The sequence below is a fragment of the Lepidothrix coronata genome, unplaced genomic scaffold (genome assembly GCF_001604755.1).
Source record: "Lepidothrix coronata isolate B3197 unplaced genomic scaffold, Lepidothrix_coronata-1.0 Scaffold35, whole genome shotgun sequence".
NCBI lineage: Eukaryota > Metazoa > Chordata > Aves > Passeriformes > Pipridae > Lepidothrix > Lepidothrix coronata.
Genome location: NW_016690215.1, coordinates 4764710 through 4784120, shown reverse-complemented (window position 1 = coordinate 4784120; position 19411 = coordinate 4764710). Strand labels below are relative to the sequence as shown.

At 38.6% G+C, this 19411-nt stretch overlaps 1 protein-coding gene across 1 annotated transcript in view; it reads right to left on the bottom strand.

Annotated features, from left to right (window-relative positions):
- The window catches only part of BMX (BMX non-receptor tyrosine kinase), a 29589-nt gene extending 11499 nt beyond the window's left edge, over positions 1-18090 (bottom strand). The window contains 7 exon segments of the mRNA XM_017812219.1: positions 2588-2740; positions 7238-7326; positions 10845-10986; positions 11596-11696; positions 12672-12739; positions 12896-12954; positions 18083-18090. Coding sequence (XP_017667708.1) covers positions 2588-2740; positions 7238-7326; positions 10845-10986; positions 11596-11696; positions 12672-12739; positions 12896-12954; positions 18083-18090 — 620 coding nt within the window.
- Positions 18091-19411: the final 1321 nt, after the last annotated feature.

Below are 19411 nucleotides of genomic sequence, written 5' to 3'. Positions count from 1 at the left end.
TACTATAAAAGTAGAGATTTTTTAAGGAAATCTCTGAATCTTCTCCAGTATGGTTTATTATGAGACAATATGTTATATTTCTGTGAATTTTTCATTCAAATAGCTTGGCATACATTTAATGCTTACAATGTCACGTCATCTTACTAAAAAGGGAAATATGGATCTGATGTCTCACTTTGACAGACCTGGACTCCCTTTATCCTGTACCAGACTACTCACAGACATACAAAGGCCCAGGAGTGCTAGGAAGGGTGATTTAATGCTGAAATAAGAGTACAAAAATTGAAATACCAGCATCACTGAAGTCAGGGACAAAACCCTTGACTTGATTTAAATGAAACCAGCATGTTTTTCCCATGAATGTATGAGACAAGAAGACAAATCGTATCTGATTTTATACATTTCAGGAAACCTTATGCTTAGTACTGAGAATGTTATTGAAAACGAAACATAATCCAGAATAACTGCCTAATCTTTGCTAGGCTAGTGTGGAAAACATTCAAGCAGTGGATGGCTGCGTATTGATTAACCTGGGCTTATCATCATTCAGAAACAGCTTTCTCAAGTAAGTGCTCAATACAAATCCTTTATTCCCACAAAATAAATAGTTCACAGTTTAGCTATTGTACATGACTGCATCTTAAATTTGGTCACTTAGGAAAAGGGATTAAACAGAAAGTCACTTTTCAGAATGCCACTAACAGAAATGCTCATGGTTAAAACATTCCTGCTTTTACTTACCACACAGAAAAACACAGAAGCAATTTGTTTGAGAAAATTACATTTCAGTGGAGTACTCTTTCTGCTAGTCATTGAAATGGTTTCTTCCTCCGTGGCTGGTTTCATGTTATGGAAGGTTGGAGTAGCTGTTCAACAATATCATTACATTCTGTCTCAGTCGCTGTGATGAAGGATGCCAGAGAATAATGGATGCCAGCAAACTGTCCAAGATCGAACACAGAGTCAATAGGCAAGCTCAGCACTCTTCCTGACACAATGCCAGATGAAACTGAGAAGCTAAACTAAGTGAACACCGACAGCTGAGCTACCACTTACAGCAGTTGGTAGCATGGCATGATGGATTAAGTTATGGGGGCCAACAGACATCTGTAGTTGTAAGGTGGTGGGCTGCATGTTGTGCCTATCAGAAAAATAAACGAGAGAAATAAATTGTATATTTGAGTACGGATGGACAAAGAAAGGAATCTTTAACATAGATCTCAGTAGCAGAAGAAGAAAACTGAGAGTTCATTAAAACAGGAGAAACATGACTCCTGATATTCGTTCCTGTTACATTCAAGAAAGGAAGATCGTTCTTTTTTTCAAGCAGAATTTAAAGCTTTTGTTAAGATGTATATGTAACTTGTCCTTACAGAAGCAATACTGCAAAAGTCTCAGTTTCTCAACCCAAAGGGAAAAACCCGTAAATGTCCCTCCTTTTTCTAGATTCCCTCTGCTTTTTTATTCATGATAGAGCCCTCTGCTCAGGCTCTATAAGGCTCTGTATTGTATGTTTTTACATAATCATAAGTGAGGGCATTCAGGTCCATATCTCAGCTTACCAATTTACTATTTTCTTCAAGTTGCTGAGGTTGTGTGCTGCTTTCTTCATCCAGAACAGTGTGTGATCTCCTTAGTTATAAACTGCAAACACTTTATGTCAAGTTAAGGTTGCTTTATTTGTTGGTTTTCTTACAGCTGTAACAGTAGAAAAGTAATTTCAGTCTGTTCCAAAGTAATTTGGGCATCCCTATCTCAAAAATTCTTCCCTTCCACACTTCTATCAAGTACATAAAATCAAACTCATCTAGTATTAATCATGAGACAGACAAGGAATTTTATCTCTTCCAGACAACTCCTGTTTGTTGCACTGCCTTCACCTCCAGTACCTCCTAAAACCATTTCTCATTTAATGACTTGGGAAGAGGTGCTTTTTTCTGCTCCAGCTGGATATTAATGAAAAATATCTTCAGTTGCTTAAGAAGATTTCTCTGCTTGTAAAACTCAAAAAGAATAATTAAACCCTATGCAGGATGGGGCTGCCCTGTCTTTGTGCAAAAGTATTACTAAAGCTGAGGAGAGACTGATGTGATAAGGGATTTGCACTGCAGCACTTCACACTGGTCTCCCACGGTGTCACTGCTATTGCAACTGTGATGGTGGTGGTCTAAGGAAGGTTTGTGCATACACGAGAGACAACATTTGTTAGGAGAGATTTTATCTTTTTGTCACTTAAACTAAATACTGGAAAAAAATGGAGAGCTTCTGTGTACACAAGCCCTTCTTCAGGCACATACAAAAATTAAGGGCACTGAATACTGTCTTAGCTATTATACTAGGCAGTGACTGCTGTAAATTTTATTCAACCTGCCAGCCAAGGATGGTAATGAAAATGGAGTTGTACAGAGACAACGAGGCTTTTAGAGTAATGTGTAAAAGTTACCAAGGTAATTCCAACATAGGTCCTGAAAGACACCAGGACTGCCTGCAGTCTTGTCTTCAAAGATGAGCTATGTGGAAGACCATGGTCATGGAACAAAAGCATTCTGCAGGGCATACTTACCCTTCCCAATCCATTATTTTTCACCAGTCAGAATATTTTTCTTGTGATACACAGTATTTATTGCTTCTGACAAGCTGGATAGCTGAATTACCTTCAGGTTTGTAGTTGCCTTGGGCCACAGCCACATTCAGGACTGACTTCTCTGGTGATAGTCTCTGGGGCAGGCTTCCACGCTTCCGTTTTTGAAGACATAGGAAATAAATGATAAGGAGATGTAGAACAGGCTACAGTAAGAAATAACACATTTATGTGATCAGTTATATCTTGGACATTTATAATGATATTAGGCAAATTAATCAAAGCTCAGAAGCTCAAGGCACAGACAGGCAGTTTTTCCTCATCCATTTAAAAGGACAGCCTAGACACTGTTGTCCACATTTGAGAGACAGGTGAGAACAGAGCCAAGTTCTGTGATAATGACACCAGCAGCAATTAACTCTGAGTGGAGGCTGACACTGCTGTAATAGGAAGCTCTCATTACCAGAATTACATGATAGACCTGACTTGTATCAAAATCCTGACACCTCTCTGGAGCTGATACTACTTAATGAACAGTTGCAATTCCTGTGCTTTGGACACCACTTGACCAAGTTGTTTTTTACTGTAACTAATGTCCTGTTGTACCAAAAGATCCCATCACAGTATTTTAAAAATAACTTCGAGGTTCTTTTTAATGGTTTTTGATTAATAGTAACGTTACCATCAAGCACAACAAACATTAGTCAACTGTTACTACTAATCACTGAAAGCAAAATAAAAGCTATGCTAATTCTAAATTATTCCTTTTTCCTAACATACTTTTTTGGTGTTTCTCAGCTAAGCATGTTGGATATATGTAATCTCACTCCTTGATGCCTCACTTTCCCTGTGGAGAGCTGAACACGTGTAGGTATGCAACCATGGGATTCATCTTACCAAGTTTTAACCCATGTCTTCACGTGAAATATGTCATCCTACAGGAGTGTCTACCTCTCATCATGAGTTGTTGAGGATGTCTGCAAAATTACTTGGATGAGAAGCCTGGCATTAAAATTAGGTGACAAAAATCAGATAATGGACAGAAGAGTATCTAAAATTAAGGCACTGAAATGTGTTTAGAAATCAGGGAATGTCATAACTGAGAAAATCTGGACATCACAATTCTTTAATTAAGAGGAGAGAAAGATACACTTGAAACACTGACAACTAAGGATGAGGAAAAATAAGAATGACTTATAAGAAAAGGCTGCAAATGGCACTTATTTATTTACGTATTACTGAAAACCACTGTAATTCAAGGTCAGTAAATAATGGCAAGTGTCCTGAAGCAGGCTATTATTCCTTTAAATCAAGTCCAAGTGACCATGTCATTGTATGTTTACTTGTTTTCTATGTATTGGCATTCCTGAATTTAAACAAGAAGAAAACACAGAACCACCTTATTAAATCCACTGAGCCAGAAGACATACATGATCTCTTCTGCACACACAAAACATGTCAATCTGAGCTCCATTCCTTAAAGAGGTATCAGTCACAGAAGAGTCCTCTTCATTTGACGAGAAGTAGTTCTGTTATACTTTTTGGTGGTTTCTATTGGCTGTATCTGATTTTAGTGGAGAGAAGCTTATAGTCTGATGGTCTGAGTTAGGCAGGATTCAAGTTTTAGACTATCCATTTGCTTTGTGGAATAATGACAGAACTATAGTTGCCTGCAGATTTCAGAAAGATGGGGAAAAAGTATAGTACAGAGATTAAACTCTTCTCTCTTTAGAGCATCTAGTGATATTAGAGCAAACTGATATGCAGTAATCATGCTTATGAGCTGGTGTGTACCTCTGACATTTGGTCTTGGCAATTTTGGAGATTAAATTGCTCCTTCATTTCCTGTAATTTTTTTGTTTGGTTGGTTGGTTTTGTTTTTGTTTGGTTTGGTTTGGTTTGGTTTTTGTTTGTTTGTTCGGGTTTTGTTTGTTTTGGTTTGTTTGAGTTTTTGTTTGTTTTGGGTTTTTTTGTTTTTCTGGTTTTTTTGTGTGAAGTGATCAGAGTGTCATCCTCTGATGGAGCTGTCATCTTTTTGGATGAACAGAAGAAACTGCAAAGCACTGGCCAAAATAAATGAATTATTATCATGGAAATTAATTTTGCTTTGTCCAACCTGCCAGGGAAAATAACCAGTCCAAGCTGAGCACATCAGGTTTGTGTTTCACTGCTGGATGTATATTTAACTGTTGCAATATTTTAGACAGACTTCATCTGTAATCTGGTGGAGATTATTATCCTGATTTGTGTTCATACATACAGCTTTCCATGTCCAACACTGGCTGAAAACCCCAGAACACTTCCTAAGAGTAACTGAGTGGATCTTATTATTTCCATTATGCTGGCAGTGGTATTTTTGTGGGTTTTGTATTGATGATCGTGTCACTATCATCTAAAGAGAGCCATAGGGGATGGTCTGAGGTTCAGCTGTGATGTGCATGAGGAACAGTTCCTATCTGCAAAACTGTACCCCTATCATATGGCTGGAGGCATGTGCTAAATCACTTCAGCTCCCATAAAGCTTGTCCAATACATACTAATGAGAGAATATGTGTGTGCACTCAGTGATCTTCCATCTGATCTACCGCAGTGTTGGTCTGACCTACGTGAACCATTTTCCAGTGCAAAGACAGTGGATGTCAGGCACCAGCAGAGGTGAAAGTATTTCTCAGGCAGAAAGCTCCTGCTTCCTGCTGTTATCAAAGCCAAGAGGAAGTGCCCTCTGCTTCCCATGAAGTGACCTTTTGTGCCCAGTATTCCTTCTAATGGCATCACGCTTCAGGAACCAGCTCCTCTGTGGGAGACTAGAGGTATAATGGTGAACTGATGAAAGAAATAGAGGTATCAAAGGTGCAGGACATGAGTGTGCAAAGGTAATGCCTCATGCAAAAGTAGTACCTCGAGTCAGCTGGGAAGCAAGAAGGGAGAAAGCCTTGCAGAGGCTGGAGAGGTGAGTGACATGAACTGAGGGAGGCAGAAAGAAGGCTGGGGACATGGTGATACCTCTGATGATCAAAATGAGTACATGAAAGGAAAAGTAAAAACGTGCTGAGAGCTTATAGAAGCAGTTCCGTGACTAAATATAGACTGTTCCTCACTGTGAGAAGTCAGTATTGGCCTTCTTAACCTGATTGTATCATATGGCTTGGGAAAATGAAGTCAAGTTGTTCTACCCAGATGTGGTAATTATATCTTCATTTACTGAACCTCTTTTAGAAGTACCCATCGGAAAACTGTTGTGCCCTGCTTTTTAAATTTCCTCTTCAAAATATCTTCTCTGAACTGAAGCACATAATAAAAAGAAATCACAAAGGCTTAACGGAACCCAGAATGTTCAGCAGCAGATTTGCATGACTGGTGATCTCTCCATATAGACAAAGCATCTCCTGATGGAACCCAGGCATAACAGACCATGATATTCAAAACAAGTTATGCTGCTGCGTGTTCACAATGCTATTGCTTTCAAATCTGAACATCAGAAAAAAAAGTCAAAGTCTTTTGTTCCTAGCTTCTTTCCAAGGGTTTATTATTATTTTTTCTTAAAGCTCTATTGCATAGCTCTTGTGATTTGTATCTTCTGTCTCTTGTCAAGCTATGTGTTTCTTAAAGCCCTGGCTGTTCATATTAACTCCATAAATAAAATTCGAGCTTTTCTTTCTTTTTCCTTTAAGTTACTTTCTGATTAACAGAGAGAAACTAGGAAATAGATCCAGATCTAAAGATATAGAACAGAAGACAAATTAAAATAAAGCAGGAAATATGGATTTAAAAATCCCATCATTTGAAACACAATTTGGTTTAATTTGTTAGAGGCTGTGTAACAATGTGTGCATACACAGTCAGACCATACTGCTAGTCCTTTTTTTTGAGAGATAAAAATATCATAAAAACTTACACCACTTTGGTGGCTTCTCTTGTCATTGTTGTTGTTACCTCCTTCCCACCTACAAATGCCAGTAATTAAGTTGAGCAGTAAAACTAAGGTCAGATGTTGCATTTGTCCAGGAGGAGATAGATGAGCAAATAAACATAGAAGCAGATTTTCCAGTTTACTTTTATTCTTAACCCTGACAACTCTTGACCTTCTTTATCAAGCAACTGCTGTGCTAGAGGACTCAGGTTGAATTGAACACAAGTAGTACTTTTTGTCATCCTGATGTCCTGTTTGTCTCTTTAGGTCTGTGAAAGCCTGCCTTTCTCAGATGGACAGTAAGGCCCAGTGGGTGCTGATGGGACACCACACTCTTGGTTTTCTGTCTGATATAAAGATATAAGCAAGAGCACATAAAGAGCTCAGAAACACTTTCCAATTCATTACCTTAGAGGCTGCCTCTGGGAAGCTGGGCTAAACTGACATTCCTAAATAGATATCTGACCTCTTGACCCAACCCCAGAGCAGCACAACTTGGGACTTGCCTGAGAAAAATGCAGTTCATCACCATTTCTCACCCAGGCAGAGCAGGTGTATCTGTTCATATTGTCAGTTACCATGTTTTCTCAAGCACTGTTTTCACTGAGGAGGGTGGTGGAGGGAAGATCTAGGATCTCCTGGAATGGGGACCTCCTACACACTAGATAGCTAATTTTATTGGTATTCCCTGATCCCACTGGACATAAATCTTTTACTTTATAGATGCTTCTACAATGGCTGACATAAAGAGAGTTTGAAGGACTGGAGGCAGTGGTTTCACACACCCAGTTGTACAACAGAGAATCCCATCTAGTTGTACAACAGAGAATCCCATCTAGAAGAGAGGAAGACTTGAAGAAAAAAAGCAAAAATTTAAGTAATGCTTTACCTCTTGAGGCTGTTTTCCTTGCCGATTTACACAGTGGCAGCAACAGCACCATGACAGCTGACATTTCACCTCCCCGAGGTATCAATATACTTTAACTCTGTATTTTCCAATCTTATTTGAATTTAAACACCATCTCAATATCTTTACAAACCCCATCAATATTGTTTTCATTTATGCAAAAATAATCCACGGAAATTTGCAGTTGCATTTAGCTCTGTGATTTTCCCAGTTTATTTAGAATCATTGAACATTTTAGGGTGGAAAAGACCTCTGAGATCATCAAATCCAACTGCTAACCCAGCACTGCCAAGTACACCATTAAACCATGTTCCTGAGTACCACATCTACATGCCTTTTAAATACCTCCAGGGATGGTGACTCCATCACTTCCCTGGGCATCCTGTTCCACAGCTTGACAAATGTTTCCATGAAGAAATTTTTCCTAACATCCATCTCTATACCTCTCCTTGTGCAACTCGAGGTAATTTCCTCTCACTGTGTCACTTGTTACCTGGGAGAAGAGACTCACCCCCACCTGCCTACAAGCTCCTTTCAGGTAGTTGTAGAGAGTAATGAGGTCTCCCCTGAGCCTCCTTTTCTCCAGGCTAAACAACCCCAGCTCGCTCAGCTGCTCCTCATAAGACTTGTGCTCCAGACCCTTCACCAGCTCCATTGCCCTTCTCTGGACATGCTCCAGCACCTCAATGTCCTTCCTGCATCAAGAGGCCTGGAACTGGACACAGGACTCGAGGTGCAGCCTCACCCATGCCCAGTACAGGGGGACAATCTCTTCCTTGGTCCTGCTGGCCACACTATTGCTGATACAGGCTGGGATGCCATTGGCCTTCTTGACCACCTGGGCACACTGCTGGCTCATGTTCAGCCAGCTTCTACTTTGTTGAAGTTTTTCTCATTGGCACTTTTAGTCTACGAATCAAGACATTATTAAAAAATACTTCTTTCAGTTACCCAGTGGTCACAAGTTCAAGGCTGTTTGGATCCATCCCGACAGAAACAGTCTCCCTGTGCTCTATGCATCTCTGTTAGCAACATCAGGAACTCATTTAGGAACAAATTTAGAGTAGATGCAGCACATCATCATGCATCTTGTTATCTGACATAAACAAAGAGTTCAATACACAAAAATTCTCTTTTTAGGTCTTCTCCCAACTAAGCTGTCCATGACTGGTAATAAGGTATTTTCTTTGTCCTTGCAACTGGCTGGGTGTTTCATGGCTCTTTTGCTGCTGTGACAAGTGGTTTTGAAGCTACAAGAAGGTGTTTAAATTAGTGTTACAAATCAGTTGATAATTCTGTACATTATTAAGTGTTCCATAATGATGAAACCTGTGGTAGTAGTAGATAAGCTTTTATGATTAATTTCAATTTTCAAAAGCAAGTGCCTGATACAGGCAGTCTCACAATTCTAAATTAGGTTCCTAGTTGCTCACATCTACATTTTTGGATTAATTTTTAATTTTGGGTTCATACTTTTTAATTTTTGACTGTAAATTACTAAGACCAAGCTTTAAAAAAATCAAGCCTTAAAAGGTTGAAGCCCAAACACTCATAAACTGCTGTTCCCTCTACCAAACACGGTCTTTCACTGTCAAGTATGTACACAGATATGAGAGAATTCCCTTCTGAAAAAGTTGCACCTAGGAGGGTACTATTGTACAAATTTTCCTGTCTCAGTCTTTACAGATAAAAACTAAAATCCTGGAATAATTGCAACTAAATTCTACAGAAAATATTTCAGGAAAACATGTTATAATAAATTATGCAAAAGAAATAACATTGTTTAGAGAAAATATATTAATATAAGACAGTTTGTAAAACTGTATTGTTTTACACTCATCCATATATTCTCTTGTGCTGAAATCTATTATCGCTACCCACTCAGCTTATGGGACATAATCACTAGAATGGTCTTACAACAAAAGACTAGAATTTAGCTAGAGATATTAAGAATAAAGACAAAAATAATTTCATCTAGTTTATTTTGTAGGTAAAAACATCACTAACTTTTTAATCAAATACAGCAGATATAATTTAGTGTTATTATTTCCTCCAGTTATACTGTAAGCTACATTGTATAGCAGCTATGATGTTAAAAGAAGCTTAGCACATACATGGAAAGGTGTGAGTATAAATATAAATAATATAATTATGTACTTTCTTAACCAAAGTGTACTAAAGAAAAGCTGCAGAAACAAAGGATGGCATCAAATATTTCCGGATATTCCCATCATCTATGTACAAAAGACCTTATAGTCCACATGTAAACTCTTTCTTTCCACTACAGTTTTTCCATGTTCATCCTCCAGCTTCTGGCTTGTGTTACACCAAGCTCGTGTTACTCCTCACCGAGTCCGGGAGCCTGTCTCTGACAGCATCCACTAACAAATACTGAGGCAAAGTATATGCTCAGGGCAGCTGTACAGTATCAGAGAATCCTGATCCAAAGGTGATGCAGTTATACCTAATGCCCTTTGAGAGGTACATTTCTTCTGTTAATTCATTCAGTTGCCTTTTTAAACAAATAATTAGTATCTATAACACCCTTCAGTAAGTAGTCCTACAGCTTAACTACCCAATATGGATAGTCAGCTTGCTTTGCTATCTTCCTATCTTCCTTTGATGCCTACCTAATAATTACTAACATCTGGTTTGCTTTTTAGATCTTGTTTAGTACTGGGCTGACTCTGTGTATGTGGCTGTGTTAGGTTAGGGTTTAATTTCCCTTATGTACATTCTTTTCAGTCATCTGCACTGAACTCTGAATTGCTTTTGTTATTGCTTTTGTTTGTTAGCCCAAAGAGCTCTTGTTATTAAATGTTTACTCTCACTGGTAAGTACACACATCTGATCAATTTGCTTCCTGTCTCCTTATTTAGTTAAATGATGGAGCCCTGTGAGCTTTTCTCTTTACATGTTATCCACCCATCTATTAGTCATTGTCAGGTCTCTCCTTTGACCTCTGTTCAGCTTACAACATCTTTCTTCAATTATAGTCACCAGAACTAGACACAATATTCTCCTGGTGATCACAGCAGTGCCAAAACATGTTGAGTGCTTTTACTCAATATGTGCCTCTTCCATGTCCAAGGATGCCATTAGCTCCTTTGGCCACAGCTTCACAGTGGAAATTTGTGTTCAGCTATCATGATCCTAAAGGCTCTTTTAGAGATGCTGTTTTGTGAGTCTCCCATCCTAAAACTATAGCATACACTTTTCCCCACTTAATTGAATTATGTGCTCCTGACATAAATACACTGATTTAACATACCTGTGTCATTCAGTGACACAACATAGGGTGAGGGAGAAGGGAAAGGAAGATTGGAATGACACCTCAGATCAACCAGGCCGATAAATGTTACATACCTGTCATGAGGTTGCCCTTGGGGAAGTCAGTTCTTGCAGGGTCATGAATTAATGCTTTATTTAGCAACGCTGTTACTCACTCTAGCAGCCTGCTGCTTGCTGTGGCAAGGTTTGTCCATGGCACTACAGGAGGGGATCTTTGGCCACTTCTCACATCTGCATGTCCCACTGCCCGTAGAATTGGGATTGATGGAGGCTCTAGGAGGAATCTGAGCAGGACAACTGAAAGAGATGAAAGGGAGCAAATTTAAAGTTGCGCTTTTCTCATGGCATTTAATTCTTGAACAAGTATAGTACTTTGTGCAGCTGCATATTCTGATATAAAGCACAGCCTTGGATTTCCTGACTGTGGCACATTTGAATGGTAATCGGGCAGTCATGGGGCACAGTCTGCTCTTGGTGTTGTGGCCTAAAAAGAGAAGTAGAACGAGACAGTGAGAATTAAAATAAGAATTTTAAATGCTTAATTATGCTTTAAAATAAGTGATAATCATACATATGTATTCCAGATAATATTAAACCAAATATCTCGTAGATTTTTGAATGTAAAAGAAACAAGACTTGATCAAAATTCCATCACAGTCAATTGAAAATATTCCAGAAAAATCACAGCTTCAGTAATAGGGACTGGTTTGGTATTTGCTGTAAATATCACAGAATCACAGAATCATTTAGGTTGGAAAAGACCTTTAAGACCATTGTGACCAAACTTAAAGTATCAGTATCAGTAGCACTCAGCAACATTAGGTTAGGACAAGAACACAAAGTGTAACCTTAGGATGACTGACATATTTCTCAAGAAATGTAAATGAAACAAATTTCATGGTTAACCTGAAAAGTCTTGCAGGAGGTGGTGTTGATTCCTCAAGATTCAGTGTCTCAACACATCAGATTTTCTCAATCTCAGTTGATCCCCTCTTGCTTCCTTTTCTCTAAGAGAGAAAAACACAGCAGACTGTAAACTAATGCTAACACAATATAAAGTATTCTAGTTTGATGATTTTGTACAGTTTTATATTTCAAACTGTATATTCAGACTTGTTAAATTTTGAAAGAAAGGTAGTAAAAACCTCCTTGGTGCACTACTTGCATCTAGTATATGGAACAAATTCCTTTCTAAATCAGCTACAAAAATAATAGGACACAGCCCTACATCTGAGAAAGCATCTGCTGCAGCTGCAGGAGTACAGGGCAGAAGGGGGGACTAAGAGGAAAAGAGGGAGGAGTTAAGAGGAGAACACCTTAAGTGCAAACCAAAAGCCTGGCTGTGACATTCATAATTTTTTATGGTAATGGAGCTTATTCTCACTGAGCTTCCCTGCAGTTTTGGAATGGGATGTAACTGACAGGATGAGTCCTAAAGTATGAAAAGGAGGGAAAAAAATTAAAGTTGCCTGAAACATATATTTGCATTCCCAACAGGAGATCTTTTGAAAAGCCACCCTTTTGTGATATACAGTCACTCCTTAGGAAACGAGGATACTTTAACCATCTGCTTTGTGCAGCTGAGGGTTGAGATTCTGAACTAATTATGCCTCATACAAGTAACTTCTGATGCCAGTTATTTACATCAGTTCAGAACTAAGCCTCAACGAGGAAAACATTCCTATTCAAGACAGTGTGTAAACATATGTCAATGTTAATTACTTGCCTAAATTCTCTTTGGAAGGATGCAAACAGATGCTCAATAGCAAGCACAACTGTGAGGGTTGTTCTGAATATAAACACTCGTAAGCCTGTGGGTAAGTGTTTTCTTGAACTGAAACTAGAATTTTATATCCTATAATTCTACTCAAAACAAAGTATGCATATTGTTCTAATACATAATATCCAATCAGGTTTCACAGAAGAAAACTGGAGTGGCACTGGACAACCTTAAACAGTTTACTTAAAAAATTATTTCTTACCCTTTTGTCATGTTCATAAGAAATGTTTGTCTTTGACAGAATAAACAACCCTTTCTTGTAATTTAATGACCACATCACAGAATCGCAGAATATTCTGTGTTGGAAGGCACTCACAAGAATCATCCAGTCCAGCTCTTAAGTAAATGGCCCATACAGGGTTGGATCCCACAACCTTGGCATTATTAACATCATGTTCTAACAAACTCATCTCAGGGTCTTGATCTGGGTTATTTTTTATTTCTGTTGTGACTTCTTTAAAAGCAGTTCTTCTAGAATTTTTTTTCTCCATTATACTTCCCTAAAATAACATCACAATTACTTTTATTACTGCTATTAATTAACATAACAACACCAACTATAGAGACTGTAAGATTGTCCTCTATAAGTTTTAAAAAATTTTACAGTAATGCATGTATATAAAGGATGTGTTTAATACTGTTTAAACAAATGAGGTTGTTTAGCTTATTCACTTGGTAGAAACAATCATAGTATACAAAAATTAATCTACAGATATACTGTAGTTCTAAACAAGGCATCTCTGTTACTTTATCGCCTGAGGATCTCTCCTTTTAAAGCCATGCACTCTTTCTGGCAAAGAGCACAGCCTGCTTTATCCACAAATGTATTACATCTGCAGCATGACACAAAAGTCATTACAGCAGCTAAGAAAATGACAACAAAAAAAGAAAACCCTTCTATTTACAGACCAGGAAAACATATCTAGTGCTGACTATCTGTTCCCTGCACTGAAATTTCTCATTTCTTTCTTTCAAATGAAACAAATGCACATTTACGAAACTATGATATGTAGAAAAGATTAAAAATTAAAAATGTTCTTGCAGGATGTATATATACACACATATATTTACATCTAAGTATTTTTTCTTAACCTTGGTAATCATAGAGTAGAAAATGCCAAGAAGGATGAAATCCATCAGCGCTCTACAAGTCTAATGTGGCTTCAGGTTATCTTACTCAAGTGTGAAGGAAGTAGGTCATGTCCTTTGCTCTGTATTTCTGGGGGTCCAAAGGGAAGCACTGTGCTAAGTACCCCCCTTGTTATGTTCCTGTTCACTACTGAGAGTCCAGCAGAAAGAGAAAATTTGCATGAGGCTCATCACACTCACTTGATCTATCCACTGAATCCTACCTGAACCCAGAAAGTAGCAAGTATTTTGTAGAAACACTGTGAAGAAGAAAAAGGGGAGTGGGGGGGGGGAGGGGCTTTGCTCATACTCTGCGTGGGTATCTGGCTACGCTGTCTTTGCAAATAAAATATTAGGTTTGATAGAAAATATAAAAATATAAAAACCTTGTCATTCCCACAGCGAAGCAGTAAGACCTCCTCTGTTTTTAAAGAGCATATGTGGTTTTGTTTCCTTACACTACGAAACATCCAATCTTTAGCTCCAACCCACTTAAGTTCATGGGACTCATTGGAGTACTGGAGGCCAGGAAAAAGGATAAGTGAGATGGAATTTCAGCTGCTTTATTTTAAAGCATTGTTTGCAGGTCTTTTTTCTGGGGTTGCCACTGTGTGATCTTCACAAAATTTCTTAGCCTACTGCTGCTTGAATTAATCGGAGCAATTGCCTGAACTACCAGGACCGATAACATTACTCATGTAAGATTAGATGTCTAATCCACATCAGCTCTAACACTGTGACCATTGAGAGCTCAGAGAGGACCAGCTGAAGCCACATGGAATGACTACAATCTACTCTTAGTGGGGCTTAGAAAAAAGGCCAAGTACTTCCGTTTCTACTCGTGGAAACACTAACAAAATCATTTCTGGATTTGACAAAGTTGTGCTGAGAAATGAATAGAGACAAAAGGATTTATCACAGTATGTAATTTCATTTAAATATTAGAATGTTATGTTCTTTAAACTGTACATTGCAACACTTATTTATTAATAAACAATATTAAAAATGTAGGGATATAAAATATATCAAATATAAGTTATGAAATAATTAGTAAGTGCCTACAAGTTTTATTAAATATATTTATAAAATAAAATTATAACTAGAGTTAAATATAAAAGTTAAATTTTTTTTTCTTGATATGGGAAAAGACACATACTCTTTGTTCTAATGTGTCTGAAAACAATATTCTGTTAAATTTAGGTACTCAGTGTCTTTGGATACGTCCTTGCATAGTAAATGACATACTTGATCACCTTGTGATATAATAATATGCCTTCTGCCTCTGTCTGTGGACCTGTGGCAAGCATGTGACCTAATTTTAGGATGCAATAGAAGGTTAAAAGCACAGGCTAAAAGAAACACCTAAAAGACTCAAAAAACCCTATAAAAGTATTACATCCCTTGGTTCTCTGAAACAGAATACTGAGTATTCAGTCTTTGAGGGAGCAGTTGCTTATATTGCAGCATATATAAGCCACTTCATTACTGGAGTGCTCTGGCTCAAGTTTAAAAAAATGTTATCCAGATTTTGACTTCTCATTACAATTCAAGAGAGAAAAAAAAATCCAATCTCTAAAAAAAATATTGACAGTGAAACTAAACTACTTCCTGGCCAAATCCACTGCACAATGCTCTTCTTCTTTCGCCTGTGGAAAAGAAATCACAACAGCTGAAATTATACCAAATGAAATGTTCAACTCTTTTTATTTCTGGCGTTTTTTTTCCATTTTTAAATGAGGTTACATCTCCAGGAATAAAATATGTCTGTGTTACACTGCCTTTTCCCTGTGCAGGCTGCCCTTCCTCTGTGTGCAAACTCACTTTGCTGAGTCAGTTCATGCTTGTACTGACCACCCGGCTGTGCTGAGGGGATGGATGATCCTTCAGGGCAGAAAGTGCAGAGAGTGGCTTGTGCCGTGTACAAATTTCTGCCTACCTAGAGAATTGCAACCTCCCTTTTTACTGGATGTAGCTCAGTTCCTTCAACTGTGAAATCTAATTTCTCCCTGGAAGAAAATAAAATGCCATGTGGAATTAGCTGTAAACATTTGTTCCATATGATTTGAAGAGACATGAAAGATCTAAGGATCTTTGATTATTTTTCCACGCTTGAAACTGTGCTTGTACCGAGGGTTGTTGCATTTTCTTTGCTTTCTGTAACACAGAGACAAATAAAAAAGGTTTGTTACTCCAACAGATCTTAGAAACAGGACTTGGAAACTTCCCCATGTTTCAGAAAGAGGGCTGTTGTGAGACAGTTCTATTGAGTTCATTGAATCATAGAATATCCTGAGTTGGAACTGATACACAACAATCATCAACTCCTGGGAACAAGCAAAAGGGGCTAGGACATTCTGGAGGCTAGAGGTACTATCTCTAGCATTCTCTAGCTGCTGCTTCTGTTTCCTTCTGTAGTTTGGATGTGGTGGTCACAATAAGCATTTTCTAATGGCAGGCTGTAATGCAGGGTACTCTGGCTCCTTCCCTCCTGGTATCCTTTTTCTTCAGGAGACTGAGCAGATGGAAAACTAAGATGGAAAAGGAGAGCAGTTATGACAGGAGAAGCTTGGAGAAGAACCTGGCTAATTTATGGTGGCTGAGAAAATAGCCATGTCAAAATCATGATTCTTCACTCAGCTCAAAATGCTGGCAAGGTGGAGTTCCTGACTCTGAAAGACACAGAAACATGTCCTCCACCCAGATGAAGTAAACAAACTCGTTGGGAAGTGCTTGTCATTGTGGCTTGGCTCTATATCCTCAACAACATGAGGCAGCAAGGGTAGTCTGGGGAGGGTGTGTGTGTGGGTGTAGAGGGACAAAGGCAGGACGGTGGGGTATGGTGGGCTAGGGCAGAGCAGGGATAGTGACAGCCCTGGTGGAGAAGTCTGGACAGCAGGGAGCAGTATAGGGTGGGGGAGATGGGAGAGAAGACGAGCTAGTTACAGGAGCAGCTGTCTACAGCAGGCAGGGGCTGTGGGTGGGGGTAAAGGCAGGGCCTTGGGCATCTGGTGGGAAAGTAACACAGTCCTGGGTTAGGCAATGGGCTGGGCAGAAGTGGGGGTCGAAGCAGGCAGGAGAGGCGCCAAGCAAAGGGCACTTGTCAGTCAGGACAAGCTGCTGCAGAACTAGAATACTCTCATTCTGCTAAGTGGGCATCATGGAGGAAAAAGACTCCACAATCTCCCTCCACCCCTGCCCCTCAGGCAGGCCTACTGGTGTGAGGACCCCTCAGCAAGCTGTGTTGGCATTCCCTGTACTAAATATGGCCAAAGACCACTTCATTTCATAGAAATACCCTCTATTTTTACTATACCTTTTATCATTAATGCCTTTTACAGGCATTCTTCCATGCAAGTTCAGAGAGATGTTTTTCCTTCATTTCAGGTGAACTATTTCAGCTCAGTGAGCTGTTCATTCAGAGCTCTGAAGAAACACAGAATTTGGAATAATACAAATTTTCTTTCCAGTTTCAAATAAAGTAGATGTAGAGGGCAAGAGCTACTAATTGTATAACTTTCAAGTCATGGATATACATGCAAAACCAATCATCTCTACTTACTTACAAATTCTATTAGCCTTCCCGGTGAGCCATAAAATTTAAGTTTGAATGTTTTGATAAACTGACCTTTTTATAATCCACCACACTCGAAATACAATTTAGTTAATTAAACAAGTTGCAAAGCACTATCTTGGTGTTTATAATTTATGATTAAGGTGATTCTAACTCAGTGCATAAAAAGCTATCTGAAATGAGACAAGTAATCTATTTTAATATGACAAAATGTAAACATAAAAAGTTCAAATGCATTTCCATCAAACCATAGTATTTAAATATCGATATTTGTAATGCATCCTTTTGCTATTCATTTTAAGAAGCCATATTTAGGCTAAGGGATGGAACAGTTTCCTGACCCTGCTGTAATGGAAACCAGTGAAGGAAACAACTGCAGTACACATGGAAAATGTAATAATTCTAATCTTTTCTGTCTTCTAATTTTAGAACCTAATTTTAAATGGTGCTTTAAATTATCCTGCATTTCAGCCCTTGCTTTTCAGTCAAAAGGGCATTGTGTATCTTTCCTCACATTACAAGACGTGCAAAATTATGCTTGCTATTTTGTACGTTAAATGGCAGTCTAATTTCACTCCATACAGCAAATTTATGTTCCCCCACTTCCCCTGAAGCTCTCTCGTTCCATCAATCTTTTTTCTGTGCCATTAAAAAACTGCTGAGGGACAGAACTTTATGTATACAGGATAAAAAACCAAAACTACTTTTTTGGGGCACGTCACAATAATTAATTGTTTATAAAGGGGATATTAGTGGAATCTAGCCTCAAATCCCTTAAAATATGATCACCGAAGTGTGTTTAAACATGGATTTCATTTACTATGGTTTAGGATTAGCCATTTGTTTTCGATGTACCAGCTGACTTCTATGTGAAGTGGGATATTATCCCATAGGGTGACAAATTGCAATCCTACTTGTTCATGTCGTGATGCAGTTGCCCACAGATGGACCTATACTTTGAGCAAGAGGTTGAATTCAATGACTCCTAAAAGTGTCTTTCAAAACTAGACTATTCTGTTCCTGGTTTTGATTGTTGCCAACATTATGCAAACAGTATATCTTGCAGGAATAGGTGAAAATCTGTTTTCTTATTTGAAGATCTCATCAGCCCTGCACATGGTGGCATAAAGCTGCAGCTGAGGTCCAGACCTCTCCTACAGACGTTTTAGGAAGCAAGTCCATGTTACTGTCATTTGAGCACTACTTTACTGTTTCTGTGACCTGAGCTCCCTCTGAAAGAAGTATGGACTTAATATATCTAACTTGCATAATCTGTTATCCCGATAATGTGTCTTTAGATCACTGAGGTTTCATAGTATTTTTTAAGCAGTCACTTACCTAGACAAATGAAGTTAGCAATGTAAATTATATACATTTGTAATATATATATCAGGTAAGAAATAATTTCTTCATATTATTGCCAAGCAATCAAAGTATCTGTCAGGTATCAAATGACAGTAAGATTAAAAACAAAGATAGATTTAAGGCTTATTTTTTTTATCACCTTCGGATCTCTTTAAATATTTTTACACAAACTTGAAAGCTAGTTTTAACATAATGAGAACTGATTATTTTCACATACTTACCTGCTGACTGGCAGTGACACAGCTCTGTGGCCAAGGCCCTGGAGTTCCCAATGGGCAGCAATGAATGTGACTTGAGGGGAGGGGAGGGAAGGAGAGGGGAGGGATGGAGAGGGAACGGGAGGTTTGGGGGAAACTAGTTCTGTTCTTCATATATGAAATTAATCAGATATTAAATATTAAAAGTTATTTCTAGGGAAGGTGGAGGCAGTCTTCAAAAAGATGCAGAACGACAGGGCAAGAGGCAACAGAGAAGTTGCCTCAGAAATTCTGTCAGTATATGAGGAAAAAATACTTTACTGCCTGAAGAATTTTTAGTGAAGTTCTCCAGTATCATGCTGGAATCTGCTTTGCTGGAAACAGCCAGGATACCTGCAGAGCTATTCTTTCCCACAGGAGTTGGGACTCGGGAGGTGCCTCCCAGCCAGACTGTGTTTCTCAGGAGAGCCAGAAGGTGGCACGGCTCAACAGCAGGAACAGTCCGCAGGCTGCACGAAGGGCTGTTATGTACTGGAATAAATGCTGAAAAAACATGTTGATTTAGGAAAAAGGGGCTCAGTAAGAACCAATTCTAGTTCAGAGAGGGTTACTCAGCATAATTTATGAAAAGAGTTTATTTTTTGGGTAATTTTGTATTAAGAGTGTGTTCTGTGCCCGTGT